The 20,307-nt window shown below is 54.4% G+C and overlaps 1 protein-coding gene across 1 annotated transcript in view; it reads left to right on the top strand.

The window, feature by feature from the left end:
* LMX1A (LIM homeobox transcription factor 1 alpha) overlaps positions 1-19,720 on the top strand; it is a 68,356-nt gene extending 48,636 nt beyond the window's left edge. The window contains exons 3-8 of the mRNA XM_029080434.1: positions 3,153-3,385; positions 14,090-14,262; positions 16,124-16,201; positions 16,821-16,893; positions 18,459-18,632; positions 19,521-19,720. Coding sequence (XP_028936267.1) covers positions 3,153-3,385; positions 14,090-14,262; positions 16,124-16,201; positions 16,821-16,893; positions 18,459-18,632; positions 19,521-19,681 — 892 coding nt within the window. The 3' untranslated portion in view covers positions 19,682-19,720. The remainder of the gene's footprint in view (positions 1-3,152; positions 3,386-14,089; positions 14,263-16,123; positions 16,202-16,820; positions 16,894-18,458; positions 18,633-19,520) is intronic.
* The last annotated feature ends 587 nt before the right edge of the window (positions 19,721-20,307 follow it).

The raw sequence follows: 20,307 nt of genomic DNA, 5'->3' as shown, positions 1-20,307 counted from the left end.
TCCCCCAGCTGACAAGGGGCAGAGCCGGGAGTCGAACCTATGACCTCTGACTCCCAAGCCCGGGCTCTTTCCGCCGAGCCACGCTGCTTCCCCCGTGTGCCAGGCACTGTACTGAACGCCGGGACAGATACCGGCTCGTCGGCTCTTCCCCCGTCTTAATCTGGGGAGTCTTCCCTGACCGAGCTCTCCCCTCTACGCCGCTCTCGTTCCTTCATTCATCCTCTCTCCCTTCCCCGCTGCCCTTATTCATTTCACTCATTCAATAGTATTTATTGAGCGCTTACTACGTGCAGAGCACTGTACTGAGCGTTTGGAATATACAATTCGACAACAAATACAGACAATCCCTGCCCAATGACGGGCTTACAGTCTAATGACTATACCTGCATAGACCTGGGATTTATTGATTTAATTTCTGTATTTCTATTAATGTCTGTCTCCCCCTCTAGGCTGTGAGATTCGTCGTGGGCGGGGAATGTGTTTGATGTTTCATTGTCAGCGTGGCCCAGTGGAAAGAGCCCGGGCTTGGGAGTCAGAGGTCATGGGTTCGAATCCCGGCTCGGCCACTTGTCAGCTGGGTGACCGTGGGCGAGTCGCTTCACTTCTCGGTGCCTCAGTGACCTCATCTGGAAAATGGGGATGAAGACCGTGAGCCCCACGTGGGACAACCTGATTCCCCTGTGACTACCCCAGCGCTTAGAACAGTGCTCGGCACATAGTAAGCGCTTAACAAATACCAACGTTATTATTATTATTCTCTGGGCCTCAGTTCCCTCATCTGTAAAATGGGGATGAAGACTGTGAGCCCCAAGTGGGACAACCCGATTACCCCGTATCTACCCCAGCGCTTAGAACGGTGCTCCGCATATCGTAAGCGCTTAACAGATACCAACGTTATCATTGTCCTCTCGGGGCCTCGGTCGCCTCGTCTGTAAAATGGGGGTGAAGACTGGGAGCTCCACGTGGGACAGGGATTGGGTCCAACCCGATGGCCTGGCATCTACCCCAGCATCTTCTACAGTGCCTGGCACATAATAGGCGCTTAACAAATACCATACCGAAAAAAAATGGAGTTTTTGGCTGAGGTAAAAGAGATGAAATCCTCTCTGTTCACCAGGGGCTGGGGGGGCCTGGGAGGAGGGTGAGGGCCAACGGCTGAGGGTCCTGGGAAAACACGTTCTGGGGGGAGGCCTGGGGGGGGAGAGGCTGCATTAACCATCTTTGGGGACGGAACTGACCGCGGGAGGACACAGGCGGAGATTTAATTACGGCCCAGGTCTCCCCCCCAGATCCTCTCCTCCGCCCGTTGAGCCGGAGAGAAAACAACAGCCGGGTGGACGGCCCGGCAGCTGGCTCCACGGAGTGGGGGGCTAAAAGGGGGGGACCCCCAGACAGCTGTGCACACATCTGGCACCCAGGTGTTAGACTGACCCAACCCTCCGTCCTTGGCCAGGCGACGGGCCGAGGATCTCGGGAAAATCGCGGCGCCTCGGGGTGACTGGGTGGCGACTGGGGAGAGATCGATCAATCTCGGGCGACTCTCTTCACTTCCCCGGGCCTCGGCCACTTCTTCCGTAAAATGGGGGCGAAGACCCGGAGCCCCACGTGGGACAGGGACTGTGTCCAGGCTGATTAGCTTGCGTCTATCCCCAGCGCTCGGTACAGTGCCTGGCACAGAGTAAGCGCTTAACAAAAGCATAAAAAATAAATCAAGAAGAGAGAAATACCTGGAATTCAGTGAATAACAGCATAATGATAATAATAATTGTGGCAGCGATCGCAGGACAACGCAGAGGGCAGTTTGTCTTACGTCTCTATCCTCACCCTCTTCCTCAATGGTCTGGCCCCTTTTCTACCCCTTCCTCCAACACTCCGGAGGGGAGGTGGTGGATATGTTTACGTTGGACTCTCCCGAGCGTTTAGTAGAGCGCTCTGCACACAGTAAGCGCTCAATAAATACGATCGATTGACTGGGGAGGTGGGGAAGGAGAGGTTTACCAGGCTCGATGTGAACCAGCGTCGACGTCTCTACCTGCTGCTCTTCGGCTCTTGCTCCCGAGCACTCGTTCTCAAGTGCTCGTTGATTCCGGGAGCATTTTCCCGGGCTGGGGGCGGGGGGGGTGTTCAACAGTTCCGTCGGTGGCGGGGTGGGGGTTCGAACGAAGAGGACCCGACTGGAGCCTGGAAGAGCGGGAATTAGTTTACTCGGGATGATCAACAGAGGTGGATTTCTTCCCCCAAAGCTTCCTACCAACCAGCAGGTGAGAGAGAACCCACCCGATTTCCAGCAGGAGGAAGAAGAGACCTGAATTCTAACCCTTCGTCTTCTCCATCATTTCATTCCCCTCCTTATTTATTATTCAGGGATCTTCAGCGGGAAATGATATTTGCTTAAGGGCTTTTGGGTTCGGATAGATTCATGGTTGAGTGCTCCATTGTTGGGTTTCTAGAGGGACATTAGAGATGGAGCGGAGAGAGAGCCAGGGGTGGTCCAGGCCTGGGTCACCGGGGAAGGACGGGGATGGAGGGGGGAGAGTCGGGGTGGCGGATGGCCTCAAAACCCACCCCTCTGTTCTAGAATGGCAGTGGACATCGTGTTGCCCTTTAGCGGGAAGAGCCCGGGATGAGAGTCAGAGGTCGTGGGTTCTAATCCCGGCTCCTCCGTTTGTCAGCTGTGTGACTTTGGGCAAGTCACTTCTCTGGGCTTCTGTTCCCTCATCCGTCAAATGGGGATGAAGACTATGAGCCCCACAACCCGATTACCTTGCATCTACCCCAGCGCTTAGAGAAGTGCTTGGCACCGAGGAAGTGCTTAACAAATACCATCATGACGATTACTGGCACCGCCCGAGAGAGTGTGGATGGTTCAGAGCAAGCCATCCCCGCTTCTGCAAAACACAACTCCACGCGTGTCCCGCCGCCGGCGGGACGGATCCTTCCCCTCTTCGCCCCTGGGGTCTGAGCGACGCTCGCTCGAATGACAGGGGGCCAGGAAAGGTGCCCGACGCCTTGCCCATGGGAGCATTTGGGCGAGCTGGCCAGCGGGCAAGAGTCTCTCTGCCAACGTTCCCCACCTCCCCCTCACCTGGGACCCGCGGGTGGCTGGGTTCGGTTCCGACGCCCGCTCCGTGCTCTCTTCTCCTCCCGGCCAGGCTGTTCGCGGTGAAATGCGCGGGCTGCTTCGAGGCCATCGCGCCCAGCGAGTTCGTGATGCGGGCTCAGAAGAGCGTCTACCACTTGAGCTGCTTCTGTTGTTGCGTGTGCGAGCGGCAGCTGCAGAAGGGCGACGAGTTCGTCCTGAAGGAGGGCCAGCTGCTGTGCAAAGGAGACTACGAGAAGGAGAGGGAGTTGCTCAGCTTGGTCAGCCCCGTGGCCTCCGACTCAGGTAAGAGGGGACGAGGGACGGGAGCGGTGGGCGGTGGGGGGCTGGAGTGGGAAGGGTCTGGTGCGGGCGGCTCCATCCCTTTCCTCCCGTGGATACCCCCGAGGGGCTCTGGGAAAAGAGTTGGTCTCTCTGGGCTGGTGGTTCCACTCTTTCCCTCCCGTGGATACCTCAGGGGACTCAGGGAAAGAGTCTTTTTCTCCCCGGTCTGGAGGCTCTGCCCATTTCCTCTCGTGGATACCCCCAAGGGACTCTGGAAAAGAGGCGGTCTCTCTGGGCCTTTCCTCTCCTGGCTACTCCAAGGGATTCTGGGAAAGAGTCTCTGTCTCCCTGGGCAAGCACTGTCCTAAGCACTGGGGTAGATACAAAGAAATTAGGTTGGACCCAGCCCCGGCCCCACACCGGACTCACAGTCTTAATCCCCATTTTCCAGACGAAGTGACGGAGAAATTAAGTGACTTTCCCAAGGTCACCCAGCGGGCAAGGGGCAGAGCCGGGACTAGAACCCAGGGCCTTCTGACTCCCAGGCCAGGGCTCTATCCATTAGGCCACACTGCCTCTCTGACATCCTGGACTCGTTTCCCCACCCCCTCTTCCTCACGACCGAATTCCACCTCCCCCGGATTCTACCAGGTAACCAGCTCACCGGGAAGCATTAGCCCGTCTCTGACGGTCACTCATTCATTCATTCGATAGTATTTATTGAGCGCTTACTGTATGCCAGAGCACTGTACTAAGCGCTTGGAATATACAAATGGGCAACAGTTTGGCGGGTCCCTCACCCACCAACCGCCTCCCACTGGGAACGTGAAATTCCAATCCCTTCGGGGTTTAGCCACCTCGGCAGCCCACCCACTGCAGGTCGTCGAAATGGGGGCCGTCGGCCTTTAGGGGCTCGATGACCGGGGCCGCTTCAGGAGAAGAGGACTAGCCAAAACCGTGGGGTAGGTAGTAATACAGCATGGGATTCAGTGCTCCGCAGATCAAAGGCATTCAGTGAACGCGGACGACGGCGACGAGGGGGTGATGAGGATGACGGCTGGCGGTTGATGATTGTCAGGTGGGCGGTGGTGGGTTAGAGTTGATGGTGGTGGGGAGGTCGATGATCACGATGGGGGTTGATGGAGATCCTGGGATTGAGGGTACGGTGACGCTGAGGTTGATGGCGAAGATGGGGTTGACGGTGAGGCTGGTGGATGGTGAAGTGGATGCTGACGATAGGATGGACCACAGTCCACCGTGGGGTTAACGGCGATGGAGCGGTTGATGGGGATTACGGGACGGACCAGTACGACGGAGTCGACGGCGGTGGCGAGGCTGATGGTGATAGGGTGGGACGCAGGTTGGATCAGGTTGGTGAAGTCGACGGAGATGATCGATGGAATCGATGGACCGTGATGACGGGGTTGATGGTGGTACTAGGATGGACCGCGATGAGGAGGTGAGGTCGATGGTGGTAATAGACAGGATGGTCCACCATGATGGGTCGAGGGTGATGGTGAGGTCGACGGGGGAATAACAGCGTGGACGGGAATGAGGGGGTGATGTCGTTGGGCGAGGTCGATGGTGGTAGGACGGACCATGCGATGGGGTGCGGGTGCTGTTGGTAATATGGAAGGCGAAGACTCAGCGCTTAGAACAGCGCTTGGCACATAGTAAGCGCTTAACAAATGGCATCCTCACCATCACATGACCGATGAGGAGGAGGAGGATCCCGAAGCCCGTGGTTGGCCTCTCCTCTAGCGGCGCCGCCTCCCCTCCCCGCCGCCAGCCTCCATCTTGCGGGGGATGTTGACCAGCGCTTCCAGGGCAGAGACCCGTTCCCTCCATCTCCCCCAGCTGACCCTGGAGTTGGAGAAAGAAGTCAGCGAGGCTGGGAATCACCAGTCGGGACAGAAGGCAGGCTGGCAACCGGGAGGTTGAGGCACCCTGATAATGCTCTGGAAGGGGCAGCGGGGCCTAGTGGGTAGAGCCCGGGCCTGGGAGTCAGAGGACCTGGGTTCTAATCCCGGCTCCGCCCCTGGTCTGCTGTGGGATCTTGGACAAGTCACAACTTCTCTGTGCCTCAGTTTTCTCCTATGTAAAATGGCGATTCAACGCGTGTTCTCCCTCCTCCTTGGACGGGAAGCCCCACGTGGGACAGGGACTGAGTCCTACCCGATCAGCTTGCATCTACCCCAGCGCTTAGGCACATAGTAAGCGCTTTGCAAACACCGTAATGGTAATGATAGTGAGATGTTAACTCTGTTGTCATAATGGAGTTCGCTCTTCTCCTGAAAGACTTTCCAAGTCTCTGAATGGAGGTTTAAAAGCTCTCAAGTGGCAAAGATCAGAAGAAAGCTTTGTTTCCGAGAGATTCTTCTCCCAACATCAGTAGGAGAACTCTAGTCCAAAAGCCCATCCCGGGCAGGGACTATGTCTACTAAATGTGCTGTAGGGGCCTCTCCCAAGCGCTCAGTACAGTGCTCCGCACCCAGTAAGCACTCAATAATGCCACTGATGGATTGATTGAAAACCGGATTATTTCTGTGGGAAAGCTTATACTCTATCCCTTCTCCAGTTAGTCCTTAGAGGGGGATTTTGGAAGTAAAAGTTCTGGGGCGGGGCTATATACCCAAAGAGAAGGACCATAGTGTGGAGCAGACTCAGAATATTTACCCTCAAATTGCCCGGGACGGTCAGCAAAGGTTCAAAAATTCAGCTCAACGAGAACGTCTAGTCGGCCCAAGCCAGAGCGGTTTTATTGTAGTCTCAAAATGCTCTTCATTTTAGGGATTAGAGAACAGGTCAGATTCAGAAGGTCATGGGTTCTAATCCCGGCTCCGCCACTTGTCTGCTGTGTGACCTTGGGCAAGTCGCTTCACTTCTCTGGGCCCGAGTTACCTCATCTATAAAGTGGGGATTGAGACTGAGCCGCATGTGGGACAGGGACCGTGTCCAACCCTATTTGCTTGTCTCCACCCAAGCGCTTAGTACGGTGCCTGGCACCTAGTAAGCGCTTAACGAATGCCGTAATTATTATTATGAGAGAAGAAGCGTATCAGTGCTAGAGAGGGCTGAAGCGATAATCCAGTCAATCTATCAGTGGTATTTACCGAGCATTTATTCTGTGCAGAGCACTGTGCTAAGCGCCTGGGAGAGGACAGTGCAACAGGGTTGGTAGACAGGATCTCTGTCCTCAAGGATCTTAGAGTCTACAGGGGGAGACAGACTTTAAAATGAATTACAACTAGAAAAAAAGTGAGTCAGATACTAGTGCTCAAGTTGCACCGGGTCTCTGCCCTTCGGACGATTGATATTCTCCCCACCTTCAGCCCCACACCGCTTTTATTCAGATCTTTAAATTATATCTTATTGGTTACTTATTTATATTATTGCCCGTCTCCCCCTCCGAACTTTAAGCTCCCCGACTCAATCGTTGGACTTTAAGTTCTTCCCCACCCTGCATTCTCGCTATCCGTGTTGGCTAGAGTGCGGTGAGGGAATTTCTTTATTTTCTGTGGTATTTATTAAGCGCTTACTACGTGTCAGCCTTGGGGGTCGATATAAGATAAGGTCCCAAGGATCCGGGATTAGAACCCAGGTCCTCGGACTCCCAGGTCCCAGGCTTTTCCCGTTAAGCTACGGTCCTTCCCTCCGATGACCTCTTTCCAATAAATTGTGTCGATCTGGATAGAACACGGTGCGAGGCGTCGGAAGAAGCGCTCTTGTGTTGAATTTGCTTGGTGACGGTCCGGGAGGAGAGCGTTCTACCGACTTGGGGTAGGACAAGAGATGCCAAAGACATATGGAGATTCCAATCTAATGGGGGAAGGAGGCAGGGGGAGTAAAAAGCGTAGTTTTATTTATTTGTCCTGTTGGATGATGGTATTGAAGGGCTTACTATGTGCCAAGCACTGTTCTATTGACGTCTGCCTCCCGGCCTCTAGGCCGTGAGCTCACTGTGGACGGGGAATGTCACTGTTTATCATTGAGTTGTACTTTCCCCGTGTGATCTGTGAGCCCGTCGTCGGGCGGGGATCGTCCCCACCTGTTGCGGAATTGTACATTCCAAGCGCTTAGTACAGTGCTCTGCACGTACTAAGTGCTCAGTAAATAATATTGAATGAATGGATCTGCACGCTGTAAGCGCTTAATAGAGACGATTGAACGAACGAATGAATATTACAGGGAATGGTGTAACTTGCTGACGCTTGTAGATCAATTTATGTGATCGCGTCTTCGCCCCAGGACTCAGTACAGTGCTTGGCACACACATTATTATTATTAGTTGCGATAGTGGAGAAGCTTAACGAATACCAATATTATTATTTGTAGTAGTAATAGTAATAATATTAACTCAGTATATAATAGTTGCATAGGCACTGGGAATAGGTGTAAAGGCCAAAGTGGCGAGAGGAATGTTGGGATGGTGGGAATCAGTCAATCGTATTTATTGAGCGCTTACGGTGTGCGGAGCAGTGTACTGAGCGCTTGGGAGAGGACGACCCAATGAACAGACCTATTCCCCGTCCACGATGAGCTGACATTCTAGAGGGGGAGATGGATATTAATAGAAACAAGTAAAATGACAGATCCGGACATGAGTGGTGTGGGGCTGGGATGGGGGGATGGATAAAGGGAGCAAGTCGGGGCGACGCAGAAGGGAGTGGGGGAAGAAAAGAGGAGGGTTCAGTCAGGGAAGGCCACCTGGAGGAGACGGGCTTTCCAGTTGAATAGGTGGCCATGATGGCCTCCACCACCCGTCCCGGGGCCTCCATCTTACCTCAGCGCCCGAGGCTCCCTTCGGTGTCCGGGAAGGTGCCCGGCGGGGGGACCTCGGGGAGCGGGCACGGAGGGTGAGGTGTCGGCGGGAAGCCCGCCACATTTTCCATCTGCCTCTTCAAAGACCCCTTTAGAAATGCAAGAGGGTGAGAGGAGGAACGCAAATGAAAGGCAGTTTTATGAGAAAATGCAGATAAAGGACCAGGCCGTACGAGCCATATGTTGGCCATAATCTCCAAAGCCTTCGCTTCAATTACAGCCCCCACAGCCAGCCCCAGCTCCCAATACTAAGTAAACAACTCCTTCTGAAAGAAGAACCCGGTTTCTAATTAAAGGCGTACTAACATTTCTCCTTCCCCTAATTCCCCCCCGAACCGAAGAATTTCTTCATCTCTAACCCACACAATCGACTGTTCAATCTTTTTTTCTCTTCCCCCTCTCCCCTCTTCCCTTCCGACCCTGAAGGGGGAGGAGGGTCGCCCGGAGGTCACGGGTGGCAATATGATTCCCCCCTCCGTCAACCCTCAATCCCCCCTCAACCTCCAACCCCCGCCTCGTGCTTTCCCAGGATTCGTCGGGAAAGGCCTGAACGACGAATTAATTCCTACCTTGTTCACCGAGGACCGGCGAGGCCGAGTTAATTAAAAGTAAAACCCCGTTAAATCCGCCGCCGCGCTTTTAACGGCGAGGAGTGGGGCTTTGGGGAGGCTGAGTGGGGGATTTATGGATTGGGTGTTTGAGTGGGTGGGTTGGAGTCGGGGGGGGGTGGGGGAGGGAGGGGTTTGTTAATTTTCCAGTCTCGCATTCTGCTCCCCTTCTCCTACCGTCCCCGGCTCCCAACCCTCCCCGCAAACGACTAGGGCTCCGTCCGGGCCCGCTCCGAGATGACTTCGGTCCGAATCGAATCGAATAATAATAATATACGGTATTTGTTAAGCGCTTATTATGTGCCAGGCACTGTACTAAGCGCTGGGGGACATGCGGGTTAATCGGGTCCTGCACGAGGCTCAGGGTCCTAATCCCCATTTTGCAGATGAAGGAACTGAGGCACAAAGAAGGGAAGTGACTTGCCCAGGGTCACGCAGCCAACAAGTGACAGAGCTGGGAGTCCTTCCGACTCCCAGGCCCGGGCTCTAGGTCACGCTGCATATAATTCTAATTATTGATATTGATGCCTGCTTACTTGTTGTGCTGTCTGTCTCCCCACTACTAGACTGTAAACCCGGCGTGGGCAGGGAGTGTCTCTCTTTATTGCTGAATTGTACTCTCCAGGCACGTAGTACGGTCTCTGCACATAGTAAGCGCTCAAAAAATATGATCGAAAGAATGAATCTCATCTCTGATCATCCCCGGAGAGAGTGATCATCTCTCTCACCCTGGACATCAAGGGGAGGTCGATGTAGCCCTCCCGGTCACCGGGCAAGGAGAGGCACATCACATCTACTTGTTGCTGAATTGTACTTTCCAAGCGCTTAGTACAGTGCTCTGCACCCACTGAATGAATGCATGAATGAGAGTATGTGACGCTGAACTCACAGCTGATTACGGTGATGTCTGCAGATCATTCTCCACTAGATTGCGAGCTCCCTGAAGGAGGAAATCATCAGTCGATCGATCAACGGTATCTATCGAGCGCTTACTCTGTGCAGGGCACTGTACTAAGCGCTTGGGAGCGAACGATCCGACAGAATTAGCAGACACGATCCCTGCCCGGAACGAGCTTAAAGTCTGGAGGGGGGAGACGGGCGTTAATATGAATAAATAAGTAATTTAGAATATAGGATTTAAAGATATGGACATAAATGCCGTGAGGTTGGGGGTGGGGTGAATATCAGACGTCCAGAGGTCAGAGATCCGAGTGGGTAGACGACGCAGAAGGGAGAGGGAGCCGGGGAAAAAAGGGTTGAATCGGGGAGGGCCTCTTGGAGGAGATGTCTATCAACCCTATTGGACTCTCCCAAGTGCTCAGTACAGTGCTCTGCACAGAGTAGACTGTAAGCTCCCTGCAGTTAAGGACCATGTCAACCAACTCTGTTGGTCTCTCCCAATCAACTAACTCTGTTGGCCTCTCCCGACCGTTCAGTCCAGCGCTCTGTACACAGTGGACTGTAATAATGATGGTATTTGTTAAGCGCTTACTATGTGCCAAGCACTGTTCTAAACGCTGGGGTAGCTGCAAGGTAAGCAGGTTGTCCCACGTGGGGCTCACGGGCTTAATCTCCATTTTCCAGATGAGGTGAAGTGAAGTGACTTGCCCAGAGTCACCCGGCAGACAAGCGGCGGAGCCGGGATTAGAACCCACGACCTCTGACTCCCAAGCCCGGGCTCTTGCCACCGAGCCACACTGCTTGAGGGCGGGGATCGCGGCTATCAAATCCACTGTACTTCACCAATCGCTCAGTACGTGCTCACTAAATATCTTCTGACCGAATGGTTGCAATCAGAGAAGCGGCGTGGCCTAGGAGAAAGAGCCCGGGCCTAGGAGTCAGAAGACCCGGGTTCTAATCCCGGCTCCACCTTTGGCTGCTGTATGACCTCGGGCAAGTCACTTCACTTCTCTCTGCCTTAACTGGAAAATGGAGATGAAGACAGTGAGCCCCGTGTGGGACGGGGCCCGTGTCCAGCCTGAAGCTCACGGGGGGCAGGGAATGTGTCTGTTTATTGTTCTATCGTCCTCTCCCAGGCGCTTGGTACAGTCCTCTGCGCGCAGAAAACGCTCAACAAATCCGATTGACTGAATGAAAGATCAGCTCGTATCTACCCCGGCACTTAGCACAGGGTCGGGCGCATAGGGAGCGCTTAACAAATACCATGGCAAACATGATGATAAGATTTCTTTGTCTCCCAAAGCGTTGTGGGCCAAAGCGTTGGGGTGACAGTGGAAGCCACGGTCGGGGGGCGGTGAGAGATAAGGAGACCCTCCCCCTTCTCAGGGGGAGATAAAGGCGGGCCAGGGGACCGGCTACAGGTGGTCGGCAGAGCCCACGCCCCGCAGGAGTTGCATTACTTCTTCCCGTTCTTTCATTCAATCGTATTTATTGAGCGCTTACTACGTGCAAAGCACTGTACTAAGCGCTTGGAAGAGTCCAATAGGACAATAAAGGGACACATCCCCTCCCCGCCATGAGCTTACAGCCCAGAGAGGGAGATGGACATGAATATGAATCCGTAATTTAAACTATATAATTTATAGACATAGATAGTTACAGATGGATCATCAGACAGTCAATCAAGGGTATTTACTGAGCGCTTACTGTGTGCAGAGCAACGTACTAAGCACGCGGGAGAGGACAGTGCAACCCTAGACCCTCTTTGCAGTCGGCAAGTCAAGTATTACTTGAACAAACAGTGCTTGGCACATAGTCGGCGCTTAAGTAGTACCATAGTTATCATTTCTGTTGGACGAGAGGGCGATGAGCCCGACACAGGGGTATCTCCCCCGGAGGCTGCATTTTCCTTCCAGAATTCCAAAATCGCTTACCTCCGGGAAGACCTCCAGAGACAGGCGGGAATGGACAGCGGTAATGGAGGCTAGATTCTTGGGAGATTCCATTCGATCCGTGGACGGAGAGCCTCGTTGGTATCTTCCACCCGAAATCTATTAAAAACCTCCACACCTCATCAATAATAATAACAATATTAATAATAACTGGCTTACGGTGTGCCGGGCGCTGAACTAAGCAGTGGGGTGGACGCAAGCAAGCCAGTTCGGACACAGTCCTCGCCCCACATGGGGCTCACAGGCTCACTCCCCGTTTTACAGATGGGGGAACTGAGGCCCAGAGAAGTGAAATGACTCGCCCAGAGTCACACAGCAGACGAGTGGCAGAGCCGGGATCGGAACCCGTGACCTTCGGACTCCCAGGCCCGGGCCCTAGCCGCTACGTCATGCTGCCTCTCTATAAATTCAATCGCATCCTTTGAAAACACTTTACGGCGTGGATATCATCCCCCATCCATCATAACAGTCCACCTTGGTCAGAGCACTTTACCAGCCCCGGTGAGGGGGGGTGGAAAACGTAGAAGATGTTAAAGACGCGATTCCCACCCGAGACCCAGGGAAGAGTCGAGCAGATAGAAAATGGTGAATAGGTAATGGCAAAAAGAGCCTGAGAAAATGGATAAATGAATCGATAACAAGTAATTGAAAGATGAATGCTGAAGGGAAAGTGGGGAGGTGAAGGCAGGGAGGGAGGCTCTGGATGGCAGGGAGGGATTGATCAGGGAAAGCTTCCCGGAAGAGGGAGATGACGAGGGGAACGGGGTTTGGAGGAGGTGAGGCTGGAGGAGAAGAGGTGTGGTGTGTTTGAGGGGGGGAGAGAGACAGAGAGAGTGAGAGACAGAGAGAGACAGAGATGATTTTCTACCTTGCGAGTCCCTTGTGGGCAGGGATTGTCTCTCTTTATTGCCCAGTTGTACTTTCCAAGTGCTCAGTCCAGTGCTCTGCACACAGTAAGGGCTCAACGAATACGACCGAATGAACGAACGAAGGAACGAATGATTTGAAGGATGAGAGACGGCATGATCAAGGTGGGGTGAGAAAAAAGGGCAGACAGGTTAGGCAGGGCCAGCTGGCGAGAAGGCTCGGTGCCAATCTCAACGTTCCTACAGGCGATGGTCAGTGAGGAGAGGGGTGCCATGATGATGGGTCCTCCCCCCACCCAAAAATAAAATAAAATAAACCAACCCCGGTTCCCAATCAGACTCCAATCACCATAGTAACCCTAGAACCCCCCCCTGCTAGAGGCTGTTAATTCCACCCTCCACCCAGGCAGGACTAATGTGATTACCCTCTGCCTAGCGGTAGATGAGAATTTCAGGGCCAAAGCGAAATCTCCCACATTCTCTCCTTCTGTCCCCTCCATTCCCGCTGGATGGTTGGGAAAAAGAAAGCCAACTCAACACCCCAGATCCCCTGGGAATACGCGTTACCGGGAATAGCGGGGCGGATTTGAGAGCGGGTGATGGGTGGGAAGCTTACCTAATGCACTGGCAGGTGGTAAGGTGACTGTGAAATAGATTTCGAGTCCTGGAGGTCGGGGAGTGTGTCTACTAATTCTCTTGTACACCTCCAAGGGCTTCGCCCAGTGCTTTGCACGCAGTAGACTTGTAAGAAACTTGAGGGCAGGGATCATAATAATAATGAATAATTACGGTATCTGTTAAGCGCATACTATTCATTCACTCAGTCGTATTTATTGAGCGCTCACTGTGTGCAGAGCCCTGGACTAAGCGCTTGGAAAGTACAGTTCGGCGACAGATAGGTACTGTTCTAAGCGCTGGGGTGGATACCGTGAGCCCGCTGTGTGCAGGGATTGTCTCTATTTGTTGCTGAATTGTACTTCCCAAGTGCTTAGTACAGTGCTCTGCACGCAGCGTGGCTTAGTGGACTTGGGAGTCAGAGGTCGTGGGTTCCAACCCCGGCTCCGCCACTTGTCAGCTGCGTATCTTTGGGCAAGTCACTTCACTTCTCTGGGCCTCAGTGACCTCATCTGGAGAACGGGGATTAAGACTGTGAGCCCCACAAGGGACAACCTGATCACCTTGCATCTCCCCCAGTGCCTGGAAGAGTGCTTGGCACATAGTAAGCGCTTAGCAAATACCACCATCAGCAGCAGCAGCGTCGGCGTCACAGTAAGCGCTCAATAAATACGATTGAATGAATGAATACAAGCAGATCAGGTTGGACACGTCCCTGTCCCCCACGGGGCTCACAGTCTCAATCCCCGTTTTACAGATGAGGTCACCGAGGCCCAGAGAAATGAAGTGACCTCATGATGATAATAATGACGATGATATTTGTTAGGCGCTGACGATGTGCCAAGCACCGTCCTTGGGTGCGTACTTCCAGGGGTCAATCCTCCGCGAATAGCCAATTCCTGAGTGGTCGCCTCTAGGACTTCGCATGACGGCACTGACTGATTGACTGATGGATCGTTTCAGGCAAGAGCGACGATGAAGAGGCCCGGAGCAAGCCGGGCCCCGGGGCGGGGAAAGGGTCCGGAGAGGAGGGCAAGGATCACAAGCGGCCCAAGAGGCCACGGACCATCCTGACCACGCAACAACGGAGGGCCTTCAAAGCCTCCTTCGAGGTCTCCTCCAAGCCCTGCCGGAAGGTAATGATAATAACGTTGGTATTTGTTAAGCGCTTACTATGGGCAGAGCACTGTTCTAAGCGCTGGGGGAGATACAGGGTCATCAGATTGTCCCACGCGGGGCTCACATTTTTTAATCCCGTACGGGGGGTCGGGAGTCAAGGACCGAGGTGGGGGACGGTTGAGGGGGAGAGGCGTCGGGAAATTACGGCGGGGGGGGAGACGGCGGCCCGGTGGGCAGCCCCGGCTTCGGCTGGGACGGTGGCACCTGTCTGTAATTAAGCGCTTAGTACTGAGCTCTGCACGCAGTAAGCGCTCAATAAATTGGATTGAATGAAGGAATGAATGTAATTTATTTTTTATCCATTTATGTATTTATTTCTTTATTTCTACTCATGTCTTTCTCCCCCGCTAGAGTGTAAGCTCCTTGTGGGCAGGGAATGTGTCTATTCTATCGTTTCCTTGTCCTCTCCTAAGTGCTTAGTTCAGCACATAGTAAGCACTCAATAAGTACAATTGAATGAATGAACGGAAGCGCTCAGTAAATACCACTGACTATTGACTGACTGGACAGGGACAGTGGTACATATCGGTAATGTATTTTTATTTATTTATGTATTTATTTCTATTCATTTCTGTCTCCCCCTTTAGACTGTAAGCTCCTTGTGGGCAGAGACTGTGTCTATTCTGTCGTTCTCTTGTCCTCTCCTAAGCGCTTAGTCCAGTGCTCTGCACATTGGAAGCGCTCAATAAATACATCGACGATTGCCCGGCTGCACTGGGACAGTGGTACATATCTGTAATTTATTTTTTATTTATTTCTGGATTTATTTCTTTATTCCTATTCACGCCGGTCTCCCCCTCTAGACTGTAAGATTGTTGTGGACAGAGAAAGTGTCTATTTATTGTTCTATTACACTCCCCCAAGCGCTTAGCCCAGTGCTCTGCACTTAATAAACGCTCAAGAAACCCCACTGAGGATTGACTGATGGGTCTGGGATGGTGGTACATAACCGTAATTTATTTATTTATTCATTCGTTCATTTATTAGTTTATTTTAATGTCTTTCTCCCCCTCTAGACTGTAAGCTCGTCATGGGCAGGGAATGCGTCTGTCATTCCGAGCGCTCAGTACAGTGCTCTGCACACAGTAAGCGCTCAGTAAACACCGCTGACAATCGACTGGCGACTGGGCTGGTGGTACTTATCTGAAATATATTTATTTGTTGATTTATATTAACATCCATTTCCCCCTCTAGACCGTAAGCTCCTTATGGGCAGGGAATGCGTCTGCGACAGCGTTCTGTCGGACTCTGCGGAGCGGTCAGCCCAGCGCCCCGTACGCAGTAAGCGCTCAATGAGTACGATCGACTGAACGAATGAATAAACGCCCAGAAGCAACCGGAGAAGCGTCTCGAGTCCTTGCTGTTGCTAGTTTGGCGGGGAGGCCCGGGGGAGTTCACAATCCATCTTATTCCCATTTTACAGATGAGGAGACGGAGGCCCGGAGAGATTCAAGCACTTGTCCAATAATATTATTAATAATAGAGGCATTTGTTAAGCCCCTACTATGTGCCAAGCGCTGTACTGAGCACGGGGGCAGACACAAGATCAAGAGGTCGAACACAGTCCCCGTTCCTCACAGTCAGTGGTATTTATTGGGAGCCGACCGTGTGCGGAGCACCGCACTAAGCGCTTGGGAGAGTCCAGGACAACGATAAAGAGACACGTTCCCTGCCCACAACGAGCTGACAGTCTCCTGGGTGCCAAGCCGTGTGTGCATGTGTGTACGTGTGCGTTCACGCGTGTATGAGCGCAAGCCCCCTCCCCGGCCCCGGCCGGACAGTTTAACGGATCTGAGGTGCCTACCGTGTCCTTTCAAGGTGAGAGAGACCCTGGCGGCGGAGACCGGTTTAAGTGTTCGTGTCGTCCAAGTTTGGTTCCAGAACCAGAGAGCCAAGGTAATAATACCCCTAACTGTGGTCCTCGTTCAGCGCTTGCTACGTGCCAGGCACTGTACTAAGCGCTGCGGTGGATACAAGGTAATTGGGTTGGATACCGTCCCTGTCCCACGCGGGGCTCACGGTCTCCATCCCCAGCTGAGGGACCCGAGGCCCAGAGAAGCGAAGTGATTTGCCCAAGCTCACGCAGCAGAGAAGTGTGACTCGAACCCAGATCCACCGGCCTCCCAGGCCCGCGTTCCATCCGCCAGGCCACGCGGCTTCTCCTCATCCATCCTCAGATCTGTCGATTCTCAGTCACTCCATGGTATTTACTGAGCGCTGCGGGCAAAGCGTTCGTTCCTTCAGTCGGTCGTATTTCTTGAGCGCTTACTGCGTGCGGAGCACTGTACTGAGCGCTTGGGGGAGGACAGTAGAACAACACACGGGCACATTCCGGCTCAGGACGAGCTCTCGCCCCGGCCAGGCGTTCAACGCGGTCCAACGACTGCTCCCGGGGTGCCCCGCTATGGCAGACCCCGCCGCCCCCCGCCGCACCCACGAAAGGGCCCGAGACCCCCCCGGGCGGGGGGCAGAGGGGTGGTCAACGTCCGCTCGTGTCTCCCTCCCCGCTCTCCAGATGAAGAAGCTGGCACGGCGGCAGCAGCAGCAGCAGCAACAGGAACAGAGAAGCTCCCAGGGCCTCAGCTCGGGTAAGTAGGCCCTCAGTCGGGCAGTGGGATTTATTGAGCGCTTACCGTGCGCAGAGCGCTGTCCTGAGTGCTCCGGAGAGGACGACAGAACGATACGCGGACACATTCCCTGCCCACAGCCAGCTGACGGTCTAGAGGAGACGGACGTCTCTATGCGGATGGGTGCGCTTTTGTGCCCGTAGGATAATAAAGATAACGATGATGTAAACACCGTGGCCTGGTGGCTGGAGCCCGGGCCTGGGAGTCAGAAGGACCTGGGTTCAAATCCCGGCTCCGTCACTTGTCTGCTGGGCGACCTTGGGCAAGCCACTTCCGGGCCTCAGTTCCCTCCTATGGAAAATGGGGATTAAGACCGTGAGCCCTCCGTGGGAGAGGGACCGTGTCCGACCTGATGTTCCTATATCTCCCCCAGTGCTTACTGTGTGCACAGCACTGTCCTAAGCGCTTACAACGGTGTCTGGCACATAGAAAGTGCTCAACAAATGCTATTATTATTAGAACAGACACGGCCCCTGCCCACGGTGAATCGCAGTGCTCTGCAGGCAGTAAGCGCTGAATCGGTGCGACGGATTGACGATCCAACGATCGATTTCTGCCCGGGCAGAGGGTTGGGTCAGAGTCGCTCGGGAGGGAGAAGATGACTCTGGACTGAACGCCCCCCACCCCCGAGGCCGAAGGAAAGGCCGACCACAGGGGTACCTCAAGCCCTCCCTGAGGGTCCCCCAAGGTTCTGTTCGGATCGGGGTCTTCAGGAAATTCTTCAGGGGGGCATCCCAAGTAGCCTGGTGGGGAGGAAACGCCCCCAGACCCCCGAGGAAGCTCTCCTCACTCACCCCAACTGCAGATGCATCCTGAGACCCTGGCATCCCCATGGAAACCATAAGGCGGTGTGGTTCTAAGGATTGTAATGGAATTTGTTAAGCTCTTACTATGCGCCAGGCTCTGTACTGAGCACTCAGGTTGGTCCCCACAGAAACTGTAAGGCAGCGGGGGGGCTCTAATAATAGTAATGATATTTGTTAAACGCTTACTAAGTGCCGAGGAGCAAATCGACTTGGACACAGTCCACGCGGGGCTCACAGTCCCCATCCCCATTTTCCGGGTGAGAGAACTGAGGCCCAGAGAAGTGAAGTGACTTGTCCAAGGTCACCCAAGCGGAGGAGCCGGGATTAGAGCCCATGACCTTCTGACTCCAGCTTTAGCCACTATGCCATGGGTCTCTACCCCGACCCCAGCCATTCCTTCCCGGCCCCCCGACCCCATCGTCAGCCCGGGGGGCTTTGAGATAGGTTCTGCTCTCCTAAGGTGGGGCGGTGGGGCGGGGGGGGAGGGGGTGTCCAGCATCCCCGGGGGTTAGCCGTCAATCATTCGGCTCCTCGGCCAATCCGAAGCCCAAAGAAGGGAGCCATCTCCTCCCTGTCCAGCCGCCTCGCCTGCTCCAGCCCACCTCGGTGGTCCCGAAGTCAACCAGGCTCGAACCAGCCTCCCCGCCGTCCTCTTTCCTCCCGCCGCCTCCGCCCCCCGGCTCCCCGAGATGACACCCCTTCGCCTCCCTTGTCCCGCAGGCCAGACCAACAGCGGTGGAAGCGCGGGGATGGTGGACGGGCTATTGAGCCCGTACTCGGCCCTGCCCACGCCCCAGCAGCTCCTGGCCCTGGAGCAGAGCGTGTACGGCTCGGATTCCTTCCGGCAGGGGCTCACCCCACCCCAGATGCCCGGAGACCACATGCACCCCTACGGTAAGAGGGGCTCCCCCTCCTCCCCTCTCCTCCTCTCCCCTTCTGCGTTGATTCCAAGACTCTCCCTCCTGCCTCTCTAATAATAATAATAACAATAATAATGGTACTTGTTAAGCGCTTACTATGTGCCAAGCCCCGTTCTAAGCCCTGGGGTAGATACAAGGTCTCAGGTTGTCCCACGTGGGGCTCACGGTCTTGATCCCCATTTGACAGATGAGGTCGCTGAGGCACAGAGAAGTGAAGCGGCTTGCTCGGGGTCACACGGTGGCGGAGCCGGATGAGGACCCAGGTCCTTCTGACGCCCAGGCCTGGGTTCCAGCCGCTGGGCCGCACTCCTTCTCGGTTATCGTCATTCCGACGGAGGGAGAGCTTCTTTCTCTTCAAATCCTGCAGGCAAAACCCACACAACCCAGCAAGGCCCTTTCCCCAGGCAGGAGGTGGGGCAGGAATGATGCCGCACCCCCGGCCGGAGAGACGCATCCATCATCCCCAGAGCCGAAAGGGCTTCGGCCAGATCCCTCGGGACTCTCCTCCCGGAGGGGACCCAGATCGTCCAGTGGGGGAGGTCCTAGCTCCGCCGGCTAAACGGTTGGGCGCCGTCACCACGTCACAAGGAAGATGATGATGATGGTATTTGTTAAACGCTTATCATTATGTGCCGGGCACCGTACTAAGCGCTGGGTCGGATACAAGCAAACCAAGTTGGACACAGTCCCCGTCCCACGTGGGGCTCACAGTCTCAATCCCCATTATACAGATGAAGTGACTGAGGCACGGAGAAAGGATTCCTTCTCCCCTCTCCCTTCAATCCAACTCGGTCCTCTCCCCGACGCCCTTTCCCTAGCTGGGCCCAGACCCTAACGCCGACTCTTCCATCCCCGCCTCCAGGTTCCGAGCCCCTTTTCCACGACCTGGATAGCGACGACACCTCTCTCAGTAACCTGGGCGACTGTTTCCTAGCGACCTCGGAAGCCGGTCCCCTGCAGTCCAGGATGGGGAACCCCATCGACCATCTGTACTCCATGCAGAATTCCTACTTCACCTCCTGAGCTCCCCCGGGGAGCTGAGCTGGGGGCGGGCTCTCGACCCCGACGGAGCGGTGGGGTGGGGAGGGGGCGGGGGGGGGGCATGGGAAGCGTTCCGGGGAAGGGGAGGAAGGGGAGGGTGGTTCTTGGAGATGCCGTTACCCCGACGTAGCTCAGCGTTTCCAAAGACTAGATGCGTTACGGTGGCGTAGTAGCCGAGTCGTAGAATTAGATACGGGAAAAAAACAAAAAAAGTGTTTATCGTCGAGGTCGGGGCCTTTCGATCTAGCCATTCTCGTGCGAAAAATGACTTTTAGAGTCTCCAAACATCTTCTCCCCTCTCTGGGGCGGGTGGGGAGGGCTGAGGAGGTTCTTGTCGAGAGGGGGGGACAGGTGTCCCTCGATCCATCCGCCCTTAGACGGAGAGGTAGAAGTGCGTGTGAGTGTGTTTGTTGTCTGCGTGCGTGAGCCTGCGTGCGTGTGAGATGGCCTCCTGTCCTTGCTCCTCCAAGTATATCCCTAATTATAACAGACACCAACTGTACAGCGAGAGTGACTTTATTTTCCGTGTGAACTCTATTTAAGGAAATGCTTGATGCACTTAAGTTATAAGATGAGATGATTTACTTTTATAAACTTTATTTGTCCGC

Source organism: Ornithorhynchus anatinus, chromosome 16, assembly GCF_004115215.2.
Source record: "Ornithorhynchus anatinus isolate Pmale09 chromosome 16, mOrnAna1.pri.v4, whole genome shotgun sequence".
NCBI classification, from domain to species: domain Eukaryota; kingdom Metazoa; phylum Chordata; class Mammalia; order Monotremata; family Ornithorhynchidae; genus Ornithorhynchus; species Ornithorhynchus anatinus.
Note: the sequence above shows the minus strand (reverse complement) of the source record. Positions and strands in the feature narration are given on the sequence as shown.